The 26505-nt window shown below is 38.6% G+C and overlaps 1 protein-coding gene across 6 annotated transcripts in view; it reads right to left on the reverse strand.

The window, feature by feature from the left end:
• The window catches only part of UVRAG (UV radiation resistance associated), a 298734-nt gene that overhangs the window by 57029 nt on the left and 215200 nt on the right, over window positions 1–26505 (reverse strand). For 5 of the 6 annotated variants that reach the window (XR_011440678.1, XR_011440679.1, XM_001917231.6 and 2 more), the window contains one exon: window positions 20459–20537. Coding sequence is in view for 4 of the 6 variants with exons in the window: in XM_001917231.6 (XP_001917266.2) it covers window positions 20459–20537 (79 nt within the window). In the remaining 2 variants the exon portion in view is untranslated. Of the gene's footprint in view, window positions 1–11633; window positions 13219–20458; window positions 20538–26505 lie in introns of those variants that run through there. The other variant, XM_070273275.1, reaches the window with a different exon arrangement.

Below are 26505 nucleotides of genomic sequence, written 5' to 3' on the forward strand. Positions count from 1 at the left end.
GAATCTTTTAAAACAACTAGGATAAAGGAAGAGATAGAAGTTATCAAAGATGCTAAACTAAGTAGCGTACTAAATTTATCCTTAGTTCTTACATAGCCACAGATAAAAGGCAAGCCAGCAAATATGGTGCCCTAAACTTAAGAGCCGGATGATCAGGGTCTGAATTTCTTTGCTCACCCTTCAGAGGCTCAGTTTATCTAAATGTAAAATGGGGATAACCATACTAACACTTTTAGGGCTTTTGCAAAGGGAAAAAAGGTAATATATGTGAAACACTCCTGTGCCCTAAAACAAGCTGTATAAATGTAAGACAATTGTTTTATTTTTCATTTGGAAAGATTTTTTTGGCACTGGATTTCTAGTTTTACTTTACAGTGGAAAAAATGTCCAACTTAAGGTAAAATTATTTTATTTTGTCAATTTATCACTCTCAGCATTTGAAGAGTACAGTGAGCGCAGCCAATATCATTAAAAATGTCTAGTCCACTGGTTAACAGCTGCTATGGTTCTTAAAAAAATTAATATAAGAACACAACCAATTACTTGCAACCACAAAAAGGTAGAATGTTATCCCCTTAAATACAGAATGGAACTTTCTGGAAACAACTATATACATAATTTTTCTACCTCAATTAAAGCCTTCATTTAAATACACATATGTAAAGATGCACTTAAATATATATTTAAAGGCACACACACATTTACATAGAAACAAGTTCATTAACTATCAGTCTTAAGGAGGAAAGAACAATCTCCTGGCTAACTCATTCACCATTCATTCTTTCAATAACTATGTATTGAACATGTGAAACATGCCCCAGGAGCTCACACAGACTACTTTTAGGTCCGAGTATAACAATGGGTAACCACATGTTGCCGGGCCGATCTGTGTTAACCAAAAACACCTTTCCTATGTCACTAATCAAGTAACCTGCTCCCGCCAGGCTGGTCCTGATACGCCTTAAGCAGCCCTTGCTCTGCATGCACTTAGCTCCCTCTCCTCTCTCACCAGCCAGATACCTCCATCCTTGAATTTCCACCTCAGCACCCTATCTTTCTCCTGAAGCACTCCCTCGCCACATCAGCTTAACAGGAGTAACAAGAACAACATGAGGAACACAAACAGCAGCTACCGTTTACTGAGTCCTCTTTCTGTGGCTACAAACTCGGCATTCATTGTTTCTAGTCCCCACAACAATCCTCTGACGAGTATCCAATCTCGATAGAGACAAGGGAAGAGAGGTGCAGCAAGATTTTATTACACGCTCAGGGTCAGCCCAACAGTCAGTGGGATGCACAGCCAGGACTGTGGGGCTCTGAACCACCACAGGGCTCCCCCTGCTGCGAGCCAGAGTCGCACTTTGAACAGAACTTCTCCTTTGACAGTGATCACTGCGTGCCTTGTATTGTTGGCTAACTATTTACATACTGTGCATATTTTTATCCATCCCCCAAATATAAGCACCTTGAGGGTAAAGTCAGCCTCTCATAGGCCTCACACAACTCAGTCAGATATCTGTGGACTGAGATATATACACATGCAAGAAAATGATCCTTCTACTCCTAAAGAGAAAAAAAAAAATCACACAAAAGAATAATTATGAGTTATCATCATCTTTCAAAGCGAGGATTTGACTGAAAATTTGCTTTGATCACAGTAACATAAGGCTTAAGGTTGAAATGATTTAATGAAAACACTGTAGGACCCACAGAAAAGCTGAAGAGACAGGATTTCTGTCACTATGAGCTACTTTAATGTCTACCTTCCTGTATCTCTTATATCTGAATATGTCTACAGAGTGGAAACATATTAACATATGCATATGTAAAACACATTATGAGTGCTAACTAATATGTAACTGAAACTTTATTTTTAAGAAAAACCTGGAAGAACAAATGTCCAAGACTAGAAGAATGTTGAAGTAAATTATAATATATGCACGCAAATGAAATATTACATATTAAAAATACTGATTAAGGAGTCAGATTGGTGGTGTAGTGGTTAAGTTCACACACTCCGCTTCAGTGGCCTGGGGTTCACAGGTTCAGATCCTGGGCACGGACCTACACACTGCTCATCAAGCCAAGCTGTGGAGGTGTCCCACATACAAAATAGAAGATCAGCACAGATGTTAGCTCAGCAATAATCTTTCTCACCAAGAAAAAAAAACTAACAGTTTTTAATGGTTAGTAAAATGCTTGTGTTTGAGGGGAAAAAAGATATACAGCAGTGTATATAATATTATCTGAACTAGGTAAGAAAAAGACAAAAGTTTGGAAGAACCAGAAGGTGCATGTGAATGGTGAGACTGTGGACTATTTCAAACATTCTGTTCTTCTATTTTCTTTTGTGCTTCAAAAAATTTCTATAATTGGCATATGGTATTTTTGAATTTAGAAAATATTCTGTAAAGAAAAGAGATATAGAGTGGTACTAGCATAAGAAGAGACCCATAGATTAATGGATAAGAATTTAGAGCTCAGAAACAAATTCTCGCATTTATAGTTAGTTAATTTTCAACAAGAGTACCAAGACAATTCAATGGGTAAAGAGTAGCCTTTTCAACAAAGTTTTCTGGGACAAACAGTTATCTACATGTAAAAGAATGAAGTTGGATCCCTTCCTTACACTATGCAAAAAAAATTAATTTAAAATGGATCACAGACCTAAACGTACAATTAAAACTACACAGAAAAAGTCCTAAAAGTACTTGGGCTAAGCTTTCTTAGATATGACACCAAAAGCACAAGCAAGAAAAGAAAAAATAGATAAAACTGGACTTAAAACTAAAAAACTTTGTGCTTCAGTGGACACTATCAAGAAAGTGAAAAAGGCAACCTGCAGAAATGGAGAAAATATCTGCAAATCACAGACCTGAGAAGGGACTTGTGTGTAAGTTGCATAAAGATCTCTTACAATGCAATAAATAAAGACAAATAACCCAATTTAAAAATGGGCAATGGTCTGACCAGACATTTCTCCAAAGAACATACACAAACATCCAATAAGCAGATGAAAAGATGCCCAACATCATCAGCCATCAGGGAAATTCATACTAAAACCATGATGAGATACCACTTTACATCCAGTAGGATGGTTATAATCAAAATGACAGAAAATAACAAGTGTTGGTGAGGACGTAGGGACACTGGAGCTCACATATTGCTGGTGGGAATATAAAATGGTGCAGCTGCTTTAGAAAACAGTCTGGCAATTCCTCAAAATGTTAAACACAGTTCCCACATGGCTCAGCCATTCCACTCCCAGGTATATAAGCAAGAGTCATGAAAACATATGTCCCCACAAAAACTTGTACATGAATGCTCATAGCAGCATTATTCATAATAGCCAAAAAGTGTAAATATGCCAGATTTCTGTAGCCTGATGAATGGATGAGTAGAATGTGGTATATCCACATACGTCTTCAAATTGACAAAACGATTTGGCAATAAAAAGGAACGACCGATACATGCTACAACACAGACGAGCCTTGCACCTACGGTAAATGGAAGAAGTGGGTCACAGAGACTACATATTTTATGATTTCATTTATATGACATGCCCAAAATAGGCAAATCTAAAGAAACAGAAAGCAGAACGGTGGCTGCCTAAGAATGGGGGTTTTGCAGGAATGGAGAGTGACTGCTAATGGGTACACGGCTTCTTTAGGGGGCAATGAGCATATTCTAAAATTGACTGTGGTGATAGCTATGCAACTCAGTGAGTAACTAAAAACCACTGAATTGCACATTTTAAATGGTGGGTTGTATGGTATGTAAATGATATCTCCGTAAAGCTTTTTTTTTTAAGATATAGGCATAAGACTTTCAAAAAATCATTTCTACTACATTACTGGCAAATTTTGTAGGCAGCAGGGGGAAAAAAGACATTTTTAATTAAATGTATTAAACCATATTTGGAATTTGTATTCTTAATTCCAAGGAGAATTAAGAAAATAAAAATGCATTTTCTCCCCATGTGTCATACAGACTGGACTATATGTTGAAGAAATAGGCATGAATTTAAGCTGCTGGGTAGAAGCTGGCATTGATCCCCTCTAAATAGTGTGCACTGCGGGCCCACGAGTCGTCAAGTTTTAGAGAAAGACCATGGCCTTGGCAGAATAGAGGTTTCCAACTGTTTTTGGAAGGAGAAGCTACTTTTACTTTCTATGAAGTCTTAAAATAACTTGAGGGGAAAGAGGTAAGAGAGCAAAAGGAAGAGAGGTGAGAAAGTCCTCACATTCTAATCCTGGTTCTTCTACTTAACTCAGGGTCTCCTCTGTAAAAGACAGATAACTGTCCGTGCCCTGTCGACCTCACACGATTATAAGAAGGCCCAAATTAAAAAAAAAAAAAAGAAAAGAAAAGAAAAGAAAGAAAGAAAAGATACAATGTTAGTGGGATATAGCCGGATTTGACCTCAGAAGATTTGGTCTTGGGTTCTGTTTGCCACTTAACAGCTTTGTCATCCTGGGGAAATTAGCATAACAGCAGCTCAATTCCTTATCTCTAAAGATAGACCTGGTCAACACCCTTCAGAGAACATGAAACGAGATACAGAAGTAAAAGTATACCAAAAGCCACTACACTCAACACAAACGTAAAATCATCACTAGTATTTGTAAACTATATCCTCAAAATATTACTCTGAAGTCCCTGGGCTTTCAAGAAAGGAGAGAAGAGCTCTGGCTTAAGAAAAGCCAAAAGCAGTCGGGAAGAATCCAGCGTTAGCTGCCGGTCTTAGGGCTTGTTCTGCACAGTATCGTCGGAATTCAAATTGGTAGGTCTCCAATAAAGTTTCCACATTTGGGGAGCTGACACACGTCTTGGTTTATCAGACTATGAGCAATTGAGGTGCTTCATAGGAAATCTGGATGGTCACATTCTCTAGGACAGCAGTTCTCAAAAGCTTTTGGTCTCAAGTTCCTTTTACACTCTTAAAATTATTGAGGACCCCAAAGAGCTTTTGTTTATGGGGGCCATAATCATCAGTATCTACATATTAGAAGTCAAAATTAAGAAAACTTTGAAATGTGTATTAATTTATTTAAAAATAATAATAGAAATCAATTACTTAATATAAATAATATTTTTAGTGGAAAACAAGCATAAGTTTCCAAAAAGAAAATTTAGAGATGAGTGACACTGTTCTACAGTTTTGCAAGTCTCTTTTGCAATGTCTGCCTTAACAGGAGACAGCCGGATTCTCATATTCATCTGCATTCATTTTGCTACCATATGCTGTTTCCTAAGAAAATCCAGCCTCATACAGATATGTAGTTGGAAAAGAAAGGAGTATTTTAATAGCCTTTTCAGATAATTGTGGATATTCTCCTCTGATACTACTCCCAAATTCAACAAGTAGCAGTTTCTTAATGTTTAATAGCAATGTAGTCTCTGAAACCATATCAACATGCTTTTCACATTTGTTACATTAAAACCCATTGGGGTTTTTTTTGTACTTTGAACAGATCTTTACTTGTACATGATTTTAGAGCATCATACATTAGTCATTTGGAAAATACTAGCTCACTGAGTTATATAGATTTTAAATGTCGACACATTCATTATAAAATATTTAAAAATCACATTTGTTAAATATCACCACCAACCTCAGCAAAAACATCTTTAAGGAGTAGGAAGCTCTCAGTCTCATGGGGGCAAACATAAGTTTTCTGAAATACTAATTTTCATTCAAAACCTTAGATTTTATCATAAGTTTATTTCTTTTAAGAGAGAGGCTCACTTCATTCATTTTTGGAAAAATGTCTGCCAAATACCCGAGTCTGAATAGTTTGTCATTTGTCTGTCAAGTCATTCTTTCCAGGAAAGATGGTGCTCCATGAAGAAATCCGCTAGTGTAGTCAGCAACTCAACTGAACAACAAGTGCTGTTCCTCGAAACCACCACTACACTTCAGTACACAGCAGAGGGCTTTATGCATTTCCCCTTCCATCACATGGAATATTAAAAAGATATGTAGTCAGGGTCAAGATGTAATATAAGTAACAATTTTTACTCATCAAGGACATTCTTAAGTGGAACTGGCTGTTTTTTTTAAACTATGAGTTTGTTGAAAGCGTCTCCTTTTCCTCTCTTAGATCAACATGTTCACTTATGTTCTGTATCCTATTTCCTCTCCTCTTCTCAAAAACTTTACTCCTTCAAGCGTCCCTTCTTTCTCTTGTATTGACAATTTCTCCCTCTCTTTGATCTCTCTCATCAGCATATAAACATGCCCCGATATCTCCCATCTTAAAAAACAAAACGAACCATCAACTCCACATCTCCACAAAACAAAAAAATTAAAGAGCAAAAAACAAAAAAAACTTCCCTTAATCCCACAGTCCTTTTGAGTTATGAACCCATTTACTTATCTCATTTCACAAAAACACCTTAGAAGAGCCGTCCACAATCAATGTCGCTTCCTCACTGCCCATCCACTCAACACACCTGCTGCTCCACTGAAACCGCTCTTGCCAGTGACTTCCACGTTCCCACGTCCACTGCACACTTGAACTGACAGTAGGATCTGACAGGTGATTACTCCTCCCTTCCAGAAATTGACTTTTCTTAGTTTCCAAATCATTAAGTCTTTGCTGGTTTGTCCTCCTCCATCCAACTTCTAAAAGTGATTTCTGGGCTAAATCCCATTCCATGTTTCTGTATGTCTGCATCTGCCTCTCTTCTCAGCTCTGCATTCTCTCCTTCATTGATCTCACCTGGTTCCATGGATTTAAATATCTTTATATTGATGATTCCCAAATTTGTATCTCCAGTATTGACCTCCATTCACTGACTTGCAGACCCATACATCCTGTTGCCTATTTGATAACTCTACTTAGATTTCTAAAAGGCAATTAAAACTTAACATTTCCAAAGCAGAACTTTTGATTCTCCTACCCATCCTCTGGACCCTTCCTTAACTCAACAAATGATATGTTCATCCATTCAGTTGCTCATACATGAAATGACTAGGAGTCATTTTTGATTATTCCTTTTCCCTCACCTCCCAAATTCAATCCATTAGTTCATCTGTCATAATATGGTTTTATTATTTTTTATTAAGATGCAATTGACACATAACATTATATTAGTTTCAGGTATATGACAATGATTTGATATATGTATGTATTGCAAAATGATCACCACAATAAAAGTCTACTTAACATCCATCACCACACAGTTACAAATTTTTTTTTCTTGTGATGAGAACTTTTAAGATCTACTGTCTTAGCAACTTTAAATATACAATACAGTATTATTAACTATAGTCATCATAGTGTACATTACATCCCCAGGACTTATCTATTTTATAACTGGAACTTTGTGCCTTTTGACTACCTTTACTCATCTTGCCCACCGCTCTATACTCCACCTCTGGTAACCACCAAATATGTTCTCTGTATCTGAATTCGGTTTTTGTTTTAAGATTTAACACATAAGTGAGATAATATGGTATCTGTCTTTCTCTGTCTGACTTATTTCACTTAGCATAATGCCCTCAAGGTCCATCCATGTTGTTGCAAATGGCACTATTTCCTTTTTCACGGCTGAATAATATTCCATTGTATATACACCACATTTTCTTTACCCATTTATCCACTGATGGGGACACCTAAGTTGTTTCCATATCTTTGCCATTATAAACAATGATGTAGTGAATGTCAGGGTGCAGATCTCTGTTCAAGTTAGTGTTTTCGTTTCCTCCAGATAAAATAGTCAGAAGCAGAAGTGCTGGATCATACAGCAGTCCTACATTAATTTTCTGAGGAACTTCTATACTGGTTTCCATGGTGGCTGCACCAATTTACACTGCCACCAACAGGGCATTAGGGTTTCCTTTTCTCACATCCTTGCCAACACTTGCTATTTCTTCTCTTTTTGATAACAGCCATTCTAACAGTTGTGAGGGGATGTCTCACTGGTTTCAATTTGCATGTCCCTGACGATAAGTGATGTTGAACGTTCACAATGTATTTTAAATCTGTCACTTCTCTCCATCTATATCCCTACTATCCTAGTCCAAACTAACGTCAACTCTCATCTGGTCTTTTGAAATGACCTTTTAAGTGGTAACTTTGCTTCTACTTCTAGTTCCCTATAATCCGTTAGAGCAGCTAGAGAGATCTTCAAAAAAACAAATCAAATCAAGTCACTTTCCTGCTTAAATTATTCAATGGCTTTCCTTCATATTTAGAACAAAATTCAAACCCTTTACTATATCTCTAAGGCCTTATATGATATGCTGCCTGGCTACCTCTACCCTTTATTACTATGCTCTTCTACCAGATTAGCCTTCTACCTGTTACTTGAATACAACAAGCTCTTTCCTACCCAGGGCCTTTGCACTAGTAGCTGTTCCCATGGCCTTAGGAAACTTACTGTTTCCAAGCTCTTTGCATGGCTGGTTCCTTGTCATCTCCATGTCTTAGCTCAATATCACTTCCTCAATAAGGCCTATTTGACAACTTTATCTAAAGTAGGTACCTCTCCAGTTACTTCCTATTATATCACCTAATTAATTTCTATCATAGCACTTATCACAATCTAAAATTATTTTGTTTATTGTCTGTCTCTTCCCATCAGATGGTAAGCTTAATGAGGTAGGGACTTTTCTTGTTTTCAAACAGTTTTACTGCAATAGAACTTACATACCAACAATTCATCCAATTAAAGTGTATAATTCAATGGGTTTTAGTACATTAAATTATTTTTTTAATTTTTGTAAAAATATACATAACATAAAATTTGTCATTTTAACCATTTTTTTTTTAAGATTTTATTTTTTCCTTTTTCTCCCCAAAGCCCCCCAATACATAGTTGTGTATTCTTCGTTGTGGGTTCTTCTAGTTGTGGCATGTGGGACGCTGCCTCAGCGTGGTCTGATGAGCAGTGCCATGTCCGCGCCCAGGATTCGAACTGACGAAACACTGGGCCGCCTGCAGCGGAACGCGCGAACTTAACCACTCGGCCACGGGGCCAGCCCCGTCATTTTAACCATTTTTAAGTGTATAAATTCAGTGGCATGAATTACATTCACAATATTATGCAAGTATTACCACTATCTATTTCCAAAATTATTTTAACATCCCAAACAGAAACTGTACGTGTTAAAGTAATAACTCCCCCCAGCCCCTGGGAACCTCTAATTTACCTTCTGTCTCTATGAATTTGCCTAATCCAGATAGTTCACATGAGTGGAATCATACGACATTTGTCCTTTTGTGTCTAACTTATTTATGAGTCAGGGAACGTGTGTGTCTTATTCCCTACTCTATCTGTTGGAACCTAACTCTCTCTTTCTCTACAGCACACAGTAGATGCTCAACAAATATTTGCTGAATAAACTAATTCGTCAATTTTAAGCAAGTCACAACTTTTCTGGATCTCAGTTTCTTAGCTGTGTGATGGCCTATATCACCATTTATTCATTTATTAAATATCTTTTGAGAATTTACAGTGTTTCAGGCATTGTACTTACTAATGGAAATAGCTTAACATGCAAAATAGTCATTGTCTTTGGTCTTAAGGAACTATTCAGTTCCTCTTCTATCTGGGAATCATCTTCTTTGATTCTGTGCACTTTTAGGATGGAAATATATAGAACAATGAAGTATATGCAAGTAAAGGAATCTCTGCCAAGCCCATCAGATTATGTGACACCACACTGGAGTGACGGATGTCAAAAGCCATACTATCTTCAAATTCATTTAACATTAACTGCCCTTTTCACTTTTCAGTGTGATACTGAGGGTCACATGGATATATATGTATGTACCTTAAAACTATAAAGCTCTTCATAAATATAAGACAAAAATTATTGTAATTTTTGATTCTTTTTTTATGCTCTGGGAACTAAAGGCAAACTACTGTGCTATACAAGAATTCTAATAAACTTACTGACAATTATAGGAGGATCTGGTTTTTAAAATCAATGTTAATTACACTGTACCTGAATTTTGCCAGGCACATTCCTATAATGTTACATGCTGACCAACCGAAGGCGGCTATTTCCAGACAAAGAGGCTGACACTTGAAAAATATTAGTCAATGGTGCTAAAAACAAAGCATTTTGCTTTATTCCCTTTTAATACCCAATCCAGCCTACACAGACACACACCTTCAGACAGCAGTGACAGGAAGAGGACAAGCAGGCCTTACCAATCCTCTCAGCTCTTCAAACAACACTTGAGGATTTCTACTTAAAGGCCTGTCTTTCTAAGCCTGTGCTTTCAAAACTTGGGCTGGACTGATCCCAAATACTGAAGTAACAAATATTACTAAATTCTGTCATTTCCTCTACCAAAAAAGTGATTTTACTACTACTTCTGGTTGTGATGAAAGGTCCTATTGACTATTCAAGTCCTCAACCAAGTTATGGATGCAGTATTAAATGACTTCACTCCTTTTTTCTCTGGCACTTTAACACATGCCAATGCTTTCATCCACCTCCACTAACATGGCTTATAAATTACTGAGGTGGGGCCATTTTAACAGTATGATTTGTTCACATCTCTAGAGATGGGGTATAAAGGAAACTGGCTGAGAAGACAGACTCCCCTTTGACAACATGTATTGGTATATATGTATATAAAAACAAACCTTCAAAAGCTGGAAATATCTTATTGATATAATACTTGGTTACAAGCCATCATAATTAATGGTTCTTTGATTTGCTATAAATTCAGATGTAATAAAGTGATGGTAGTAAGGCCAAAGACAAAATGAGACAGTTCCCTAAAACAGTAAGAGATGGTACAGAGTTAAAGCAAAAAAAGGTTAAAGGTCATAAATTTGCTAAAAGTTTTCTTCCAAATGCTCAGAAGAAGTTTCCTGAATGAACCACGAAATCTAAGAAATTCTGTTTATAAGAAGTTTATTGTCCTCTCCTTTTAAAACTACCATGGCAGTGATGAAAAAACACCACAGAGCAAGATAGTTGCTCCATATGGATTTAGAGAGGTTAACCTATTCATCTTAAATACATGCACAAAACTAATTTCTCAATTTTCAAAAAGAGTATAAAGTTGCAGAGGATATAAAATTACTAGAAGTAATCCATTTTTTAAACAGACGAATAAAACCAGTTCAGCATACACGTGGCCTTGGTTCACTTAAGAATAAGGTCGAGGCTAATTAGGAAGTGCTCCAGAGTAAGAACTGAACAGGTGCCAGAGCCAAGAGTCTAACGTGAAGGGCTGTCTTTCCCAAATTTTCTACTGCACACTGTCAGCCTCCACCTTTGTCTTGCTTTCAAAGCAGGCTGGGCTATTCTGGGAACCTCTTTATACCATCTTTTGGCATTGCTAGTGGGCTTTGAGAAGAAAGAACTAAGAGTGTGTGTGTGTGTTTGAAGCTGGGATTTATGAGGAAATCCAGGCATTTCGGACCTAGCCTTAACGAGGAGTTAGTTTTACCTGGAAGCTTCCAACAGACTTGTGACCTTAGGGCCTATGTGCTTAAAGCAAGAAATACAAAATATGGTTGGTGTCAAGGTGACAGCATAGGCGGACTCTGAACTCACCTCAACCCACAAACACAACCAAGTTACAGCTATTCTTGGAAAAATAACCCCTGAGAGAGAACTGAAAACTGGATAAAAAGGACCCCCGCAACAAGGGACAGACCTGACTGAGGTGGAAGAGGCAGAAATTCCTTTCTGGAGAGAAAAAAGCCACTGTTGAGAGCGGTGAAGCATCACAGCCAACCGGGAGCAATCCTAAGGTACGCAGCCTTCCCTGGAGGAGTAGGGGACCTGAGTTGGGGACTGTTACTGCTATAAGCATCCTTCAGACTCTGCACAACTGAGATGAATGTCACAATATCTGGCTTTACTGGCTATTAACTACAGTGGGGAATATCCCTAGAAAAGCCATCAGGCACAAGTAGAAAAAAGCCAGCTGTTAAAGAGCCCATGCACAAATTTACCCATTTTGGAAAGCAATGTAAAATCACCAGAAAGAAGGGTACACCGTCCTTTAGTGAAAAGAGACTCACTTGATAGGCTCTGGGTGCATTCTGGTGAGAGGTGAGACCTCTAGGGACTGAGACATTGGCAGCAGCCATTACTGTGACCTAGTAAAGGTGTGCTGACACAGACGCTAGCAGATGTCATTGGAGTTCTTCCCCAGGCCTGTTAGCCCAGGGTCTGCCCACCCACTAGAGCACCAATTTAATCCAGCTCAGCCAGGGCAGGAAGCCCACCCTAGGGACTGGCAACACCCAATAGCAAGCCCTTGGGCAACTTTTTAGCCTGCATAGACTAGGTGCCTGGATCCACTGTAGGCAGGCGAGTGGGTCCATGTCTGCAGGGCATGGTGTGTGGGTGGAGTGTGTGGGGTGTGGGTGGAGTGTGTGTGGGGACCTCTGCAGTGGGGTCACTGGGTATCCTCCAGGGGGTCAGGATGTAAGCAGGGGCCAGGACTGTATTGACAGTGTGTGTGGACCTGTGGGCCATGGGGCTTGTCAGCAGCAGAAGACCTGTACTTCTCAAACAGTCACTTAGGGGATCAGCCCCACCTTTCAAAGCATGAAACAATTAGGTGCTCCTGTGCCTGGGGCCAGCCCCACTCAGATGCAATCCTGAGAGTGCTGACAACAGCCTTGCAGGCCAGAGGCCTACAGTAATTGTAAGCCCTGAGCCTAGCAACCAGCCATGCTGGGGGCCTACTCATTTAACAGAAAAACTGCAACAGGAATGTGCTATTAGACCTTGCAGTCAACTATGCTGGGGCTCCCCAAACCCAATAAAGCGACTGAAGGGTCCATAGCAGCCAGATGCAGCTGAGCATTACAACCAGCCAGCAAGGGGGACAGCCCAGATTCCCTGGGCGCCTGCAGCAAGAGCAACCCCACCAAACAGGAGGACACACACAGCCCACACAGGGGACACCCCTGGAACATTTGGAACTGGTGATGAGAGGGAAGCACATTGCTGGGCTGCAAAAGGTGTCCATTAAATAAGGACACTTCTCCAAGATCAGGAGACACAGCTGACCTACATAATAAATAGATTTAAGCACAGAAAAAGAGGCAGAACCAGGAGGCAAAGGCATACGTTTCAAGTATGGGAACAGGACAAAACTCTAGAAAAAGAACTACATGAAACAGAAATAAACAATCTACCTGACAAAGAGTTCAAAGAAAAAGTCATAAGGATGCTCACATCTTGGGAGGAGAATGGATGAACTCAGTGAGGATGTCAACAAAGAACTGGAAAATACAAAAAAGACCCAATCAGAAATGAAGAATACGATACTGGAAATGAAATATCCACTAGAGGGACTCACTTAGCAGAGTAGATGATAACAGAAGAATGGATGAGTGAGCTGGACAAAAGACCAGAGGAGATCACCCAAGCTGAACAGATAAAAGAAAAAAGAATTAAAAAGAATGAGAACAGTCTAAGGGAACTCTGGGACGACATCAAGCACACTAACACTTGTATTACAGGTGTCCCAGAAGGAGAAGAGAGAGACAATAGGGCAGAGAATCTATTCGAAGAAATAATAGCTGAAAACTTTCCTAATGTAAGGCAGGACAACAGGCATCCAAGTAAGGAAGCACAAAGAGCATCAAACAAGACAAACCCAAAGAGGCCCACAGCAAGACACATTATAACTCAAATGTCCAAAATTAAAGATGAAGAGAGAATCCTAAAAGCTGCAAGAAAAAGGCAACAAGTGACATACAAAGGAAACCCCATAAGGCTATCAGCTGACTTCTCAGCAGAAACCTTACTGGCCGGAAGCGAGTGGCACAATATATTTAAAGTGCTGAAAGGAAAACACCTACAGCCAAGAATACTCTACCAGGCAAGGTTATCATTCAGAATGGAAGGAGAGAGAAAGAATTTCCCAGACAAGCAAAAATTTAAGGAGTTTATCACCAAGAAGCCAGTTTTACAAGAAATGCTAAAGGAACTTATTTACTTATTGTTTTAATAAAGATTTTATTTTTCCTTTTTCCCCCAAAGCCCCCTGGTACATAGTTGTGTATTTTTAGTTGTGGGTCTTTCTAGCTGTGGCATGTGGGATGCTGCCTCAGCATGGCTCAATGAGTGGTGCCATGTCCAAGCCTCGGATTTGAACCAGCAAAACCCTGGGCCACTGAAGCAGAGTGCACGAACTTAACTACTTGGCCACAGGGCAGGCTCCCTAAAGGGGCTTATTTAAGTGGGAAAAAGAAGACCACAAATAGGAATAAGAAAATTTTCAAAAAAAAAAAAAAAGGGGGCAATAAAATCACTGGTAAAGGCAAAAATACAGTAAAGGCAGCAGATCAATCACCTATGAAGATAATAGGGAGGTCAAAAGACAAAAGTACTAAAATTACCTGTTTCAATGATAAGAGGGTAATGGATACACACACACAAAATAAGAGGTTAGATATGATATCAAAAACATAAAATGTGGGAGGAGGGGAGCAAAAGAGTAAAGCTTTTAGAAAGAGGTCAAACTAAAGAGACCATCAACTCAATATAGATTGCTATTTAGTTAGGTTATTATATATGAACATGATGGTAATCACAAATGAGAAACCTATAATAAATATACAAATAATTAAGAGAAAGGAACCCAAACATAACACTAAAGAAAGCCATCAAACCACAAGGGAAGAGAGGAAGAGAAGAAGAAAGGAACAGAGAAGAACTACTAAAACATCCAGAAAAAAAGTAACAAAATGGCAATAAGTACATATTTATCAACAGCTACTTTAAATGTCAATGGACTAAATGCTCCAATCAAAAGGCACAGGGTGGCCTATTGGACAAAAAACCAAGACCCAGATATATGCTGTATACAAGAGACACACTTCAGACCTAAAGACACTCACAAACTGAAAGTGAAGGGATGGAAAAAGATACTCCATGCAAATGGCAAATAAAAGAAAGCTCGGGTAGCAATACTTATATCAGACAAAATAGACTTTACAACAAAAACTGTCACAAGAGACAAAGAAGGGCACTACATAATGATAAAGGGAACAATCCAACAAGAGGATATAACACTTGTAAACATCTATGCACCCAACTAGGAGCACCTAAATATACAGAGCACTTATTAACAGAAATGAAAGGAGAAATAGACAGTAACACAATGATGGTAGGGGACTTGAACACTCCACTTACCAATGGATAGATCATCCAAACAGAAGATCAATAAGCAAACACTGGCCTTAAAGGACATATTAGACCAGATGAACTTAGTAGATAAATACAGAACATTCCATCCAAAAACCAGAGAATACACATTCTTTTCAAATGCACACAGAACATTCTCCAGGATTGATCACACATTAAGCCACAAAACAAGTCTCAATAAATTTAAGAAGACTGAAATAACACCAAACATCTTTTCTGACTATGAAGGTATGAAACTAGAAATCAACTACAGGAAGAAAATCAGAAAAGTCACAAATATGTGGAGATTAAACACAATGTTACCGAACAACGACTGGGTCAATGAAGAAACCAAAAGAGAAATAAAAAAATACCTAGAGACAAATGAAAATGAAAATATGACATGCCAAAATCTATGGGATATAGCAAAAGTGGTTCTAAGAGGAAAGTTTATCGCAAAACAGGCCTACCTCAACAAAGAAGAAAAACCTCAAACAATGTAACAGTGCACCTAAAGAAACTGGAAAAAGAAGAAAAAACAAAGTCCAAAATCAGCAGAAGGAAGGAAATAATGAAAATTGAGCAGAAATGAATGAAACAGAGACTAAAAAATGGCAGGAAAAAATCAGTGAAACCAAGAGCTGGTTCTTTGAAAAGATAAACAAAATTGACAAACCTTTAGTTAGACTCGCCAAGAAAAAAAGAGACAAGCCTCAAATAAATAAAATCACAAATGAAAGAGGAGAAATTACAACGGACACATCAGAAATACAAAAGCTTCTAAGAGAATACTACAAAAAGCTAGACGCCAACAAATTGGATAATCTAGAAGAAATGGATAAATTCTTAGAATCATACAACCTTCCAAAACTGAATCAAGAAGAAACAGACAATTTGAATAGACCAATCACCAGTAAGGAGATCAAAACAGTAATCAAAAACGTCCCAAAAAATAAAAGTCCAGGACCAGATGGCTTCCCTGGTGAATTCTACCAAACATTCAAAGACTTAACATCTATCCTTCTCAAACTCTTCCAAAAAATTGAAAAGGAGGCAAAGCTTCCTAACTCATTCTACAAAGCCAACATTATCCTGATACTAAAACCAGACAAGGACAACACAAAAAAAGAAAATTACAGACCAATATCACTGATGAATATTGATGCAAAAATCTTCAACAAAATACTAGCAAATGGAATACAACAATACATTAAAAAGATCATACACCATGATCAAGTGGGATTTATTCCAGGGATGCAGGGATGGTTCAACATCCACAAATCAATCGTGATAAACTACATTAACAAAATGAAGAATAAACATCACATGATCATCTCAGTAGACGCAAAGAAAGTATTTAACAAGATATAGCAACAATTTATGATAAAAACTCTGAATAAAATGGTTATAGAAGGAAAGTACCTCAACATAATAAAGGCCATATACAACAAACCCACAGCTAATATCATTCTCAACAGAGAAAAATTGAAAGCTATCCCTCCAAAAACAGGAACCAGGCAAGGATGCCCACTTTCACCACTCTTATTTAACATAGTATTGGAAGTCCTAGCCAGAGCAATCAGGCAAGAAAAAGAAAGAAAAGGGATCCAAATTGGAAGGAAGAAGTGAAACTGTCAGTATTTGCAAATGACATGATTCTATACATAGAAAACCCTATAGAATCCACTAAAAAACTTTCAGAAATAATAAATGAATATGGTTAATTTGCAGGATACAAAATCAACATACAAAAATAAGTTGCATTTCTACATACTAATGACAAAGTAGCAGAAAGAGAAATTAAGAATACAATCCCACTTACAATTGCAATAAAAACTTAACCAAAGAGGTAAAAGATCTGTACACTGAAAACTATAAAACATTGCTGAAAGAAATTGAAGAAGACACAAAGAAATGGAAAGATATTCTGTGCTCTTGGATTGGAAGAATTAACATAGTTAAAATGTCCATACTTCTTAACGCAATCAACAGATTCAATGCAATCCTTATCAAAGTTCCAACAACATTTTTCACAGAAACAGAACAAAGAATCCTAAAATTTATATGGAACAAGAAAAGACCCCAAATAGCTAAAGGAATCCCAAGCAAAAGAAGAAAGTTGGAGGTATCACACTCCCTGATTTCAAAATATACTACAAAGCAAGTGTAACCAAAACAGCATGATACTGGCACAAAAACAGACACACACATCAATGGAACAGAATTGAGAGGCCAGAAATAAATCCACACATCTATGGGCAGCTAATTTTCAACAAGGGGGCCAAGAGCATACGATGGAGAAAGGAAAGTCTCTTCAATAAATGGTGCTGGGAAAAACTGGACAGGCACATGCAAAAGAATGAGAGTAGACCATTATCTTACACCATACACAAAAATCAACTCAAAATGGATTAAAGACTTGAATGTAATACCTGGAACCATTAAACTTCTAGAAGAAAACATAGGCAGTATGCTCTTTGACATCCGTCTTGGCAGCATTATTTTCAAGTACCATGTCTGACCGGGCAAGGGAAACAATAGAAAAAATAAACAAACGGGACTACATCAAACTCAAAAACTTCTGCACAGGGAAAGAAACCATCCACAAAATGAAAAGACAGCCTAAAAATTGGGACAAGGTATTTGCAAACCATGTATCTGGTAAGGGGTTAATATCCAAAATATACAAAGAACTCATACATCTCAATAACAAAAAAGCTAACAGCCCAATTAAAAAAATGGGCAAAAGATTTGAACAAACATTTCTCCAAAGAAGATATATGGATGGCCAACAGGCTCATGAAAAGATGTTCAACATCATTAACCATCAGGGAAATGCAAATCAAAACTCCAATGAGATATCACCTCACTCCCATCAGAATGGCGTTAATTAACAAGACAGGAAATAATAAGTGTGGGAGAGGATGTGGACAGAAGGGAAGTGCTGGTAGGAGTGCAAACTGGTACAGCCATTATGGAAAACACTACGGAGATTCCTCAAAAAATTAAGAATAGATCTACCATATGATCCAGCTATTCCACTGCTGGGTACTTATCCAAAGAACATGAAATACAAATGCATAAAGACACATGCATCCCTATGTTCATTGCAGCATTATTCACAATAGCCAAGACTTGGAAGCAACCTAGGTGCCCATCAAGGAATGAACGGATAGAGAAGATGTGGTGTATATGGATAACGGAATACTACTCAGCCATAAGAAACAATGAAATCTGGCCACTTGTGACAACATGGATAGACCTTGAGGGTATTAAGCTAAGTGAAACAAGTCAGAGGGAGAAAGTCAAATACCGTATGATCTCACTCATAAGTAGAAGATACAAATGACGACAAACACACACATAGAGACAGAGATTGGATTTGTGGTTACCAGAGGGGAAGAGCAGACGGAAGAGGGAGAAGGGCAAAAGGGGTGAACAGGCACATGTGTGTAGTGATGGACTGTAATTAGTCTTTGGATGGTGAACATGATAGCAATCTACACAGAAACCGAAATGTATAATGATGTACACCTGAAATTTACATAATGTTATAAACCAATCTTACCAAAATTTTTAAAAAAGAACAAAAGAAAAAATAATTACTTTCAACTTGTTATATTTTAGAGTCACATACCAAAATACTTAACAATTATGGCCATAATTTCATAACTGCTGAGGCTTGGTAATGGATACATGAGCGTTATTATTCTTCTTTCTATTTTGTATGTGATTGAAATGTTCCACAATAAAAAAATTTTTAAGAAAAAAAAAGAAATAGCAAATAGGGCAAGGAGAGAAGAATTTCTGAACTCAGACCAGAACTCAGTTCCACTAAATGAAGCCCACCTTACTGATGTCCTGCCTCCCAGGTTTGGCGCCCCAGTGTCCACGTGCTCTTTTCCACCCTGGCTGACTTCACTGGAGGTGCTCTCTAATCTACTTAGACCTCTTCTCCCTTAACGCACTCTTAGTCTGGCCACTTCTTGACCAGGTCTGTCTAAGCACTGTTTTTCCATGGTAGGACAACTGTGATCAGTGGTGTGAGCTAGACAGCCTTGAAATCAAACTCCTATTTCTTAGACTAAGATACTTCTCTGCAAAAAATGGAGGAAGGGAAAGCATCAGTTGTGGGATGAATGGCACATGGAAAGATGAGTCATGGGCTGGAGACTGTGAGCAAGGGTGCTTGCCTGGAGTAAAGCACGTAAGTGGAGCGGCAGTAGCCCTTGAAAGCAATGTGACTGAGAGGGCAATGAGCGTGAGGTTATAGATCAAATGATTAATTGAGGACTGCAAACCAGAAATTTGATCTAATATCAGAAAAAGACAAGAATCTCCATAAAAACCAAATTAAAAAACATTAAACTGAGGCTGGATAAGGGGAAAAAGGGCAAAGATGACACGATATGGAGGAATAGTTCTAGATCTATCAGGAATGAATAAGGGAATTGTTCAGTGAATTTGAGATTCATATGGATAGAGGCAACTTGGGCTCATAAAAACAAAAGCATCACAAATCTTATTGCTTCTATAAAAAGAGAAGGTCTGAGGATACGGCTAATAATGTCTTTAAGTAACAGCCAAACTGTGGATACCGATCCAGGTGATATTCTAATTGGAAGGAAGTCCAAATAAAAACAAAGCATTGAAGCTGATCTTCCTTTACAACTGGAACATTCACAGAATGTCTACCTCTCGGAGTAGAGGCAAGTGTGCTAAAGAAATACTGCATATTTCTTTCAGGAAAATGCAACCCAAGCATCTGTCAGCTTTCTACGGCGTGAAGAAAGATGTTATTTAAGTGAGATACTAACTGGTGTGATGTTGAGAGAGCCACAAAAATCCAAGATGGATTGGAAGGACCATGTGCTTGGCCTTTTCTTTTGGGCCCTCGATAATAAGGTGAGGAGACCATTGAGGATTTGCCAAAGGCACCAAACTTGACACCATAAGAATTCCCAACGCAAAATGGGTCTCTAGAAGCAGTCTAAGAGAAGAATGCTATTACCAGTCAACGCTATTACCAGTCAAGGCTGCAGAGACAAGCAGTTATGAAGCCCACACATTCAAGTACAGTCTACCAGCAACTAACAACTCAGTGAACGGCTTCTCAGCTCAGCAGGAGGATTCCAATTTGTACCCATTGCTTCTCTGTAGTATTTATAATGGCATAGAGTAAGACTGCGGCCAAAAAAGAACTCTGCATTATCTCTGTAACTGGTTAAATAAAAGAGCCAAGTGTAGTACTTATTTCCAAAGAAAGAGGGTTAGCCATCCAAGGAAGCAAGGACGTGGGAAGTAGGAGGGGCGTGAAGAGGAGTTACTCACCTGTGCTATATTTTTGTTCAGAAGATAGACACCGTAATCAAATTGCAACTTCTCCCCTCCTTTTGGGTATAATGGAAACCTAAACAAGATAAAATAGGATCAGAAGTTTTCCAAAACTTGAGTTAATCTCCAGGTTGTTGACAAAGGTGGACGTTTCTCGGATACAGCAAAAACATCTGAAGACTTGGACTAAATCATTTAATTATAGTCATTGCCACCTATTATCGTAATATCTTCATAACATTAGTCAAATCAGAACAATGGCTGCTTTGTTTCAAAGGAAAAATTGAATAGGTCATGCAACAAGGGACTAATACATAAGAAAATGACCCACCAATCCCAAGGAGGTGAGGCCACTATGTTTCATATTTACATATCATAAACTTACCCCCGGAAGATTAAGATCCTAGAAATTTTTTCCTCTAATACCTTGGACCTAACATCTCAACTTCTACTAAATGAGAGAGGAAGATTTCAGAAGGAAAAAAAAACCCAGACTTGAATGCAATATATATAAGATTTTTGTTTCTTTTAAGGTGGCCAGTCAAATCAACAGCACCAAATGAGTGAAAATTCATAAAACATTCATTCCCATCCTCAGGGGTGGCTATTTGGATGTTACTTCTACGAGGCAATGTACTCATGCCATAGAGCTCTCAGCAGACTTTCCACTTTAACCTGACTAACTGAAGTAACAAAGGCATGAGATCCGTGGATCTTTATAAAGATGATGAGTTATTTTAGGGAGGAAGTTTCTCTCACTATTTCCCTTTTCCTACTCCTGCAAATGAAGAAAAAAGGTTAGAGTATACCTATATTCTAGTCATATTTTCCTGATTCTCAAGACCAAGCATACATTTTTATCCTCTGAAACAGATTTCTCTACAAGCAGATCACTCACAACTTAGCTGAGATCAAGAAGAAAACTTCACTTTTCTTAGTTTTGCAATTTACAATTACTCTCAAGAATAAAATAATCTTACTGAAATGAACGGTAGGTGACAATTACTGGATATTCTTAATTTCAACTGCCTGAGGAAAAGATACATCCCATAAAGCTTGGGGAATATTGTTTTCTAGAGAAAATAAAAGAAAGGAAATAGAATTTAAAAGCTTTATCTTGAATTCTGAACAGCTGCCGATTACATACTGTCCAAAAGGTAAATCTGTTGTGCTGTAAAACTGCAGGCACTGGGGAGTGAACAAGGGCGTGAGTTGTCTTTATTCTCTACTAATGGAAGAGCAAATGCTTCACAGGCGCATCTAGAAGATACAGCTTTGCATTTAATTGAAGCAGTAAAAAATAAACTAGGACATGTGGTTTGGTCCTAAATTGAGATGCATTAAAATGACAGCAAAGCACATTCAGGCTAAGTAAAGTGCAACACCAGGCTTTTACGGGTGTCTGGGAATCATTTAAATTTGTATGGGGTAGCTCACAAAGACACTACCTAATTGCAAAGATATAACAACATGGGTGCATTTGGAAGGAATCTACTAGAGTTCTAAGGCTCTGTACTGTGTAGTTGTTATTCTATAAACCATCACATATAGACCAACTGCACAGCTCTCCAAATCTACACACATCTCTACTTTCAAGTTATAAATATAGAAACTGTTTTAAATGTTGGAAGAGTAAATAGAAATAAGCATACATTGAAAATCAAGCCTCTAAATTCCAGAAAAATGGATCTCACAACACTGACTTTATTACTTCATTGGGACTTCTTTATGGAAAGAGTCGCAAATCTGAAGAGTGAGTAGAGTGAAAGGTTCAAACAGGGTAATTTTAAGACAGATCAAATATTAGGACAGAGTTTCACATTTCAGACTGCTTTCAAATTCTTAAGGGGTTACTTCAAGTGTAACAGTATAATGGCTTATAACCAGTACATATTCATCTTACTTTGAAAAAGTACATGGATTTACAGATTAAGCAATCTAGAAAAACGAAATCCATTTTAAAGGGTAAAACCTATTACTATCAGGACATAAGATACAAATCAGAGGCATCTTAATTCAATATGGAGAGAGACTCACATAAGCAGACGGTAGAAGGTTTAGATAAGAATGTGGTCATTCAAGCACTACCAGAAAAGTGTCCTTAGCAACACAAATAGGATTCACGAAAGGGGGTATTATATTAAATGACTGGGGGAGGAACTACACCTTTCCCACTATCACAGTCTAACAGAAAGGCAATTAAAATGACCAATATTAAATTCTTTTTCAAATTAAATTCTATTTCCAAATTATTTGAAAAATTCACTGACTTTACATGGCAAAAGTTAATTAATTAGCAGTAAATAGATTATGTGTGAAGATTATTTGGAGCTCTTTAGTACACAGTAATTTCAGTATGAGTAAAGAATTACGGGGCCAGCCCGGTGGCATAATGGTTAAGCTCCTGAGCTCTGCTTCGGTGGCCCGGGGTTCATGGGGTTGGGATCCTGGGCGTGGACCTACACACTGCTCATCAAGTCACGCTGTGGCAGCTTGCCAAATATAAAATAGAGGAAGATTGGCACAGATGTTAGCTCAGGGCCAATCTTCCTCACACACACACACACAAGAATTATGACATGAATATCAAAAAACTAACGTGATCGCAGGCTGTAGGAACAGAAATAGAGCAGACAATCAGGGAAAGTGCTGCTACCAAGTACTTTGTACTGGGTCAGACTCTACTGAGAGGTCTACGTTCAGTTCTGGGACTCAATGCTTTGGTACAAGTATACAGACAAATAATTGGAAACTTTCTTATAGGTTATGTTTCTTATAGGTTTTGTAAAATCTCATTTGACTATAAAAAGCATGCAGTGAAGAAGAGTGGTCCAGTGTTTTCCTTATTTAAAAGAAACTGACTGACTTAGTGGAAGAGACATGACCTCAGTACTAGGTCTTCAATAACAAATTCAGTGTCCTCTCTGTTGCCTCTGAGTCCTTCCGAGAAGAAGCACCAGGCTGACCAGAAGAATGGGAGCCACCGTTTTGACAGAAATGGTTGAAGGGACCAGCAGTGTTGAGCCTGGAGGACAGAGGTCTCAGGTCAGCAAATGAAGGGCTTTCAGAGAGATAAACGGTGGGTTTTGTTCTCACAGCTTCAAGCAGGGAGAACCAAAGCTAACAGTAAACTTACAGGAAAATTGCTTTCACCACAGAATTAGACAAAATCCAAAAGAGCTTGGGTAGAGGTGGCCACTCAGAGGATGGGAGACAAATAATGGACAAGTATTCAGATTTAGTGGGCCGACTGCTGGCCCCCAAAAGACGCGTCCATATCCTGCTCCTCAGAACCTGTGAATGTGACCCGATTTGGAAAAATGTCTGCAGTTAAGGATCCTGAGATGAGATCATCCTTGATTATCCTGGTGGGCCCTAAATCCGCTAAGTGTCCTTATAAAGACACACAGAGAAAAGACAGGAAGAGGAGGAGGTCGCGTGAAGATGGAGGCAGACATCAGAGCTACACGGTCTCAGCCAAGGAAGGTCTGGGGCCACCAGAGGAGGGGGGCATGGGAAGACGCTCCCCGAGAGCCTTCGGAGGGAGAGCGGCCCACTGACACCTTGATTTTGGACTTCTGGCCTCCAGAACTAGAAGAGAATAAATTTTTGCTGTTTTAAGCCACCGAGACCGGTAATTTGTCATGGCAGCCCCAGAAACTAACGCAGGGGAATCACACACTAGACGACCCACTGGACCAGATGAGGCATAAGATCTCCTCCATCCCTAAGAGTGTATAATTCTGAATGTTCAAAACTAAACGTTCTGAATATAACTTCCCTTCCCTTCAGAACCAAGAAAATATATCAGACTATAAAGCCAAAAGGCCATCAGGATAGGCATCGGCTAAGGCTGCAAGGCAGACTTACAGAAGTGCTAGTAAATGGAATGTGAGAAAAAGAGATTCATATGCATGGTCTGAAAGTAGGAAATCTGTAAAATTACAATTTTTTATATGTATGTTCCAATTATTTTAATAAGAGTGTGTGTGTATATATATCAAGAATACGTCACACTCAATTTGGAAAAAAAATAGTAAAAGAAACTAATTTTGAATCATTCTTACTTTAAAAGATACAATTATTACAAGTGCTACCCTCTCCTGCCCAACCTCGACATCTTTACAAAGGACTCCAAATTGGCAAGTTTCCTGCCTTCACAGAGCCCCACCTCCAGGTCTGGCTCTCTGATGCTCAACTGGAGATGAGGATGTGGCCACAGTTAATTTAAATTTTTCACTGTGCATATTAGGATCACTTTTGCCCACTGTATTTGTAGCAAATGTGACAATACATACTTACTATGTTCTGAGGCCATGACTTCACTTCAAACTCAACATACTTCTTCCCGTCCAGATTAGTTTTCCACCACAACTTTCATCAGTTACTCAGGCTTAGAGTGACATTCAATTTTACCCACTTGCTTTGCCCTTTATATATGCAGTGATTCACCAAGTCAACAAGTCATTTTTCCTGTGAAACATTCTTATCTCTCCATTCCCACTGCCACTCTGGAACATTCTTTGTTGTTGTGTGCATTGGTGGACGTTCGGCAGCATTCCTGTCCTCTACACACTAGAAGCCAGTATTATTAGTTTCCCTCTCAAGTAAGACTTTATCATATCACCTAGCTGCCCTACCTCCTAATCAGTTATTGTTTTAAATTTCACCTTCTCTGCCTAGCTTTCAAGACCTAAGTGATCTGACCTGTCTGCCTGATTTATCTGCAACTTTATTACGCTCAAGTGGTTTCCTCACAATTTCATAAACACACCGAGATCATCTCTCTCTGCCTTTGCTCATTTCCTGGAAATGCCCATCCCTCTCTTCTTCCACCTGTCATGACTAAAGAAACTCACATTTTTCTGCTAAGTTGTATGGTATCACTAAAGCTTTATCTATAACTCACTGCAAGTTGAAGATAATGCAGTCAAACCATAAGGCAGGCCATGGGCATACAAGACGGGAAATGGCTGGAGCAGAGTGAGGGAAAAGCAGATAAGGTTAGTAAGGTAACGGGTCCAGTTCGTGCAGTGTCTTGTAGGTCACAGTAAAGACTTTGGCTTTTACTCTGAACGATACAGGAAGTCCTAGATAGTTCTGAAAAGAGGAGAGACATGGACACTTTGGCTACTCTCTGAGAATAAACTGCAGGGGAGCAAGAAAGAAAACATGGAGTGGTTACTGCAAAAATCCAAGCACGAGAACGGGGTGGTTTAAGCTAGGTGGTTTAAGCTAAGAGAAGTGGGTGGTTTAAACTAGGATGGCAGCTGTGGAAATGGTGAACAGTGGTTGAATTCTCATATTTTGAAGACAGAGCTAACATGATTTGTTGACAGATCTTATACGAGGTGTGAGGGGTAGAGGAGTCAAGGATAATGCAAAGTTTCTGGTTTAAGCAACTGAACGAATGGAGTCGTCATCCTAACTTTGATAAAAGTACAGGTGACATTAAAATAGACGGCTACAGGCTGCAGGGAGTAACGGAGAACGAGGACTCAATCCTTGAAGATGAGGCTGGAGAGGTCAGCAGGGACCAGAATGCGCAGGGTCTCGTAAACCATAAGACATCCAGACTGCAACCTTAAGGACAATGGGAGGATAATTAAAGATTTTTTTAAGCATGAGAGTGACAAGATTCAGGTTTATATTTCTTAAAGACCACTCCGGCTACAGTAGAGTAAAAAAGGGGAACAAGACCTGGTTAGTAAGCTGTTGCAACGGCCAGAATGCCGATGGTTTTGACTAGAGTTCTAGTGGGGGAGAGGAACATATGTGAATAGATTTGAGCTATAATTTGTGGGTAGAACTGAAAGGACTTTGTGATAAATTGGTTGCGACAGTGGTGAAGAGGGAGGAGTCAAGGATGACCCTTTGGTTTCTCGACTGAGTAACTAAGAAGATGCTGGTGTCTGTGAACTGAGATGGGGAACACTGGAGGAGGAGCAGGTGTATATATTATCCATGTGTATGATATAAAACACATTATTACATAAAGTTTTATTATATATAAAGTTAGGAGAGAAATTTGGGATGAAATATCA

Source organism: Equus caballus, chromosome 7, assembly GCF_041296265.1.
Source record: "Equus caballus isolate H_3958 breed thoroughbred chromosome 7, TB-T2T, whole genome shotgun sequence".
Classification (NCBI taxonomy): domain Eukaryota; kingdom Metazoa; phylum Chordata; class Mammalia; order Perissodactyla; family Equidae; genus Equus; species Equus caballus.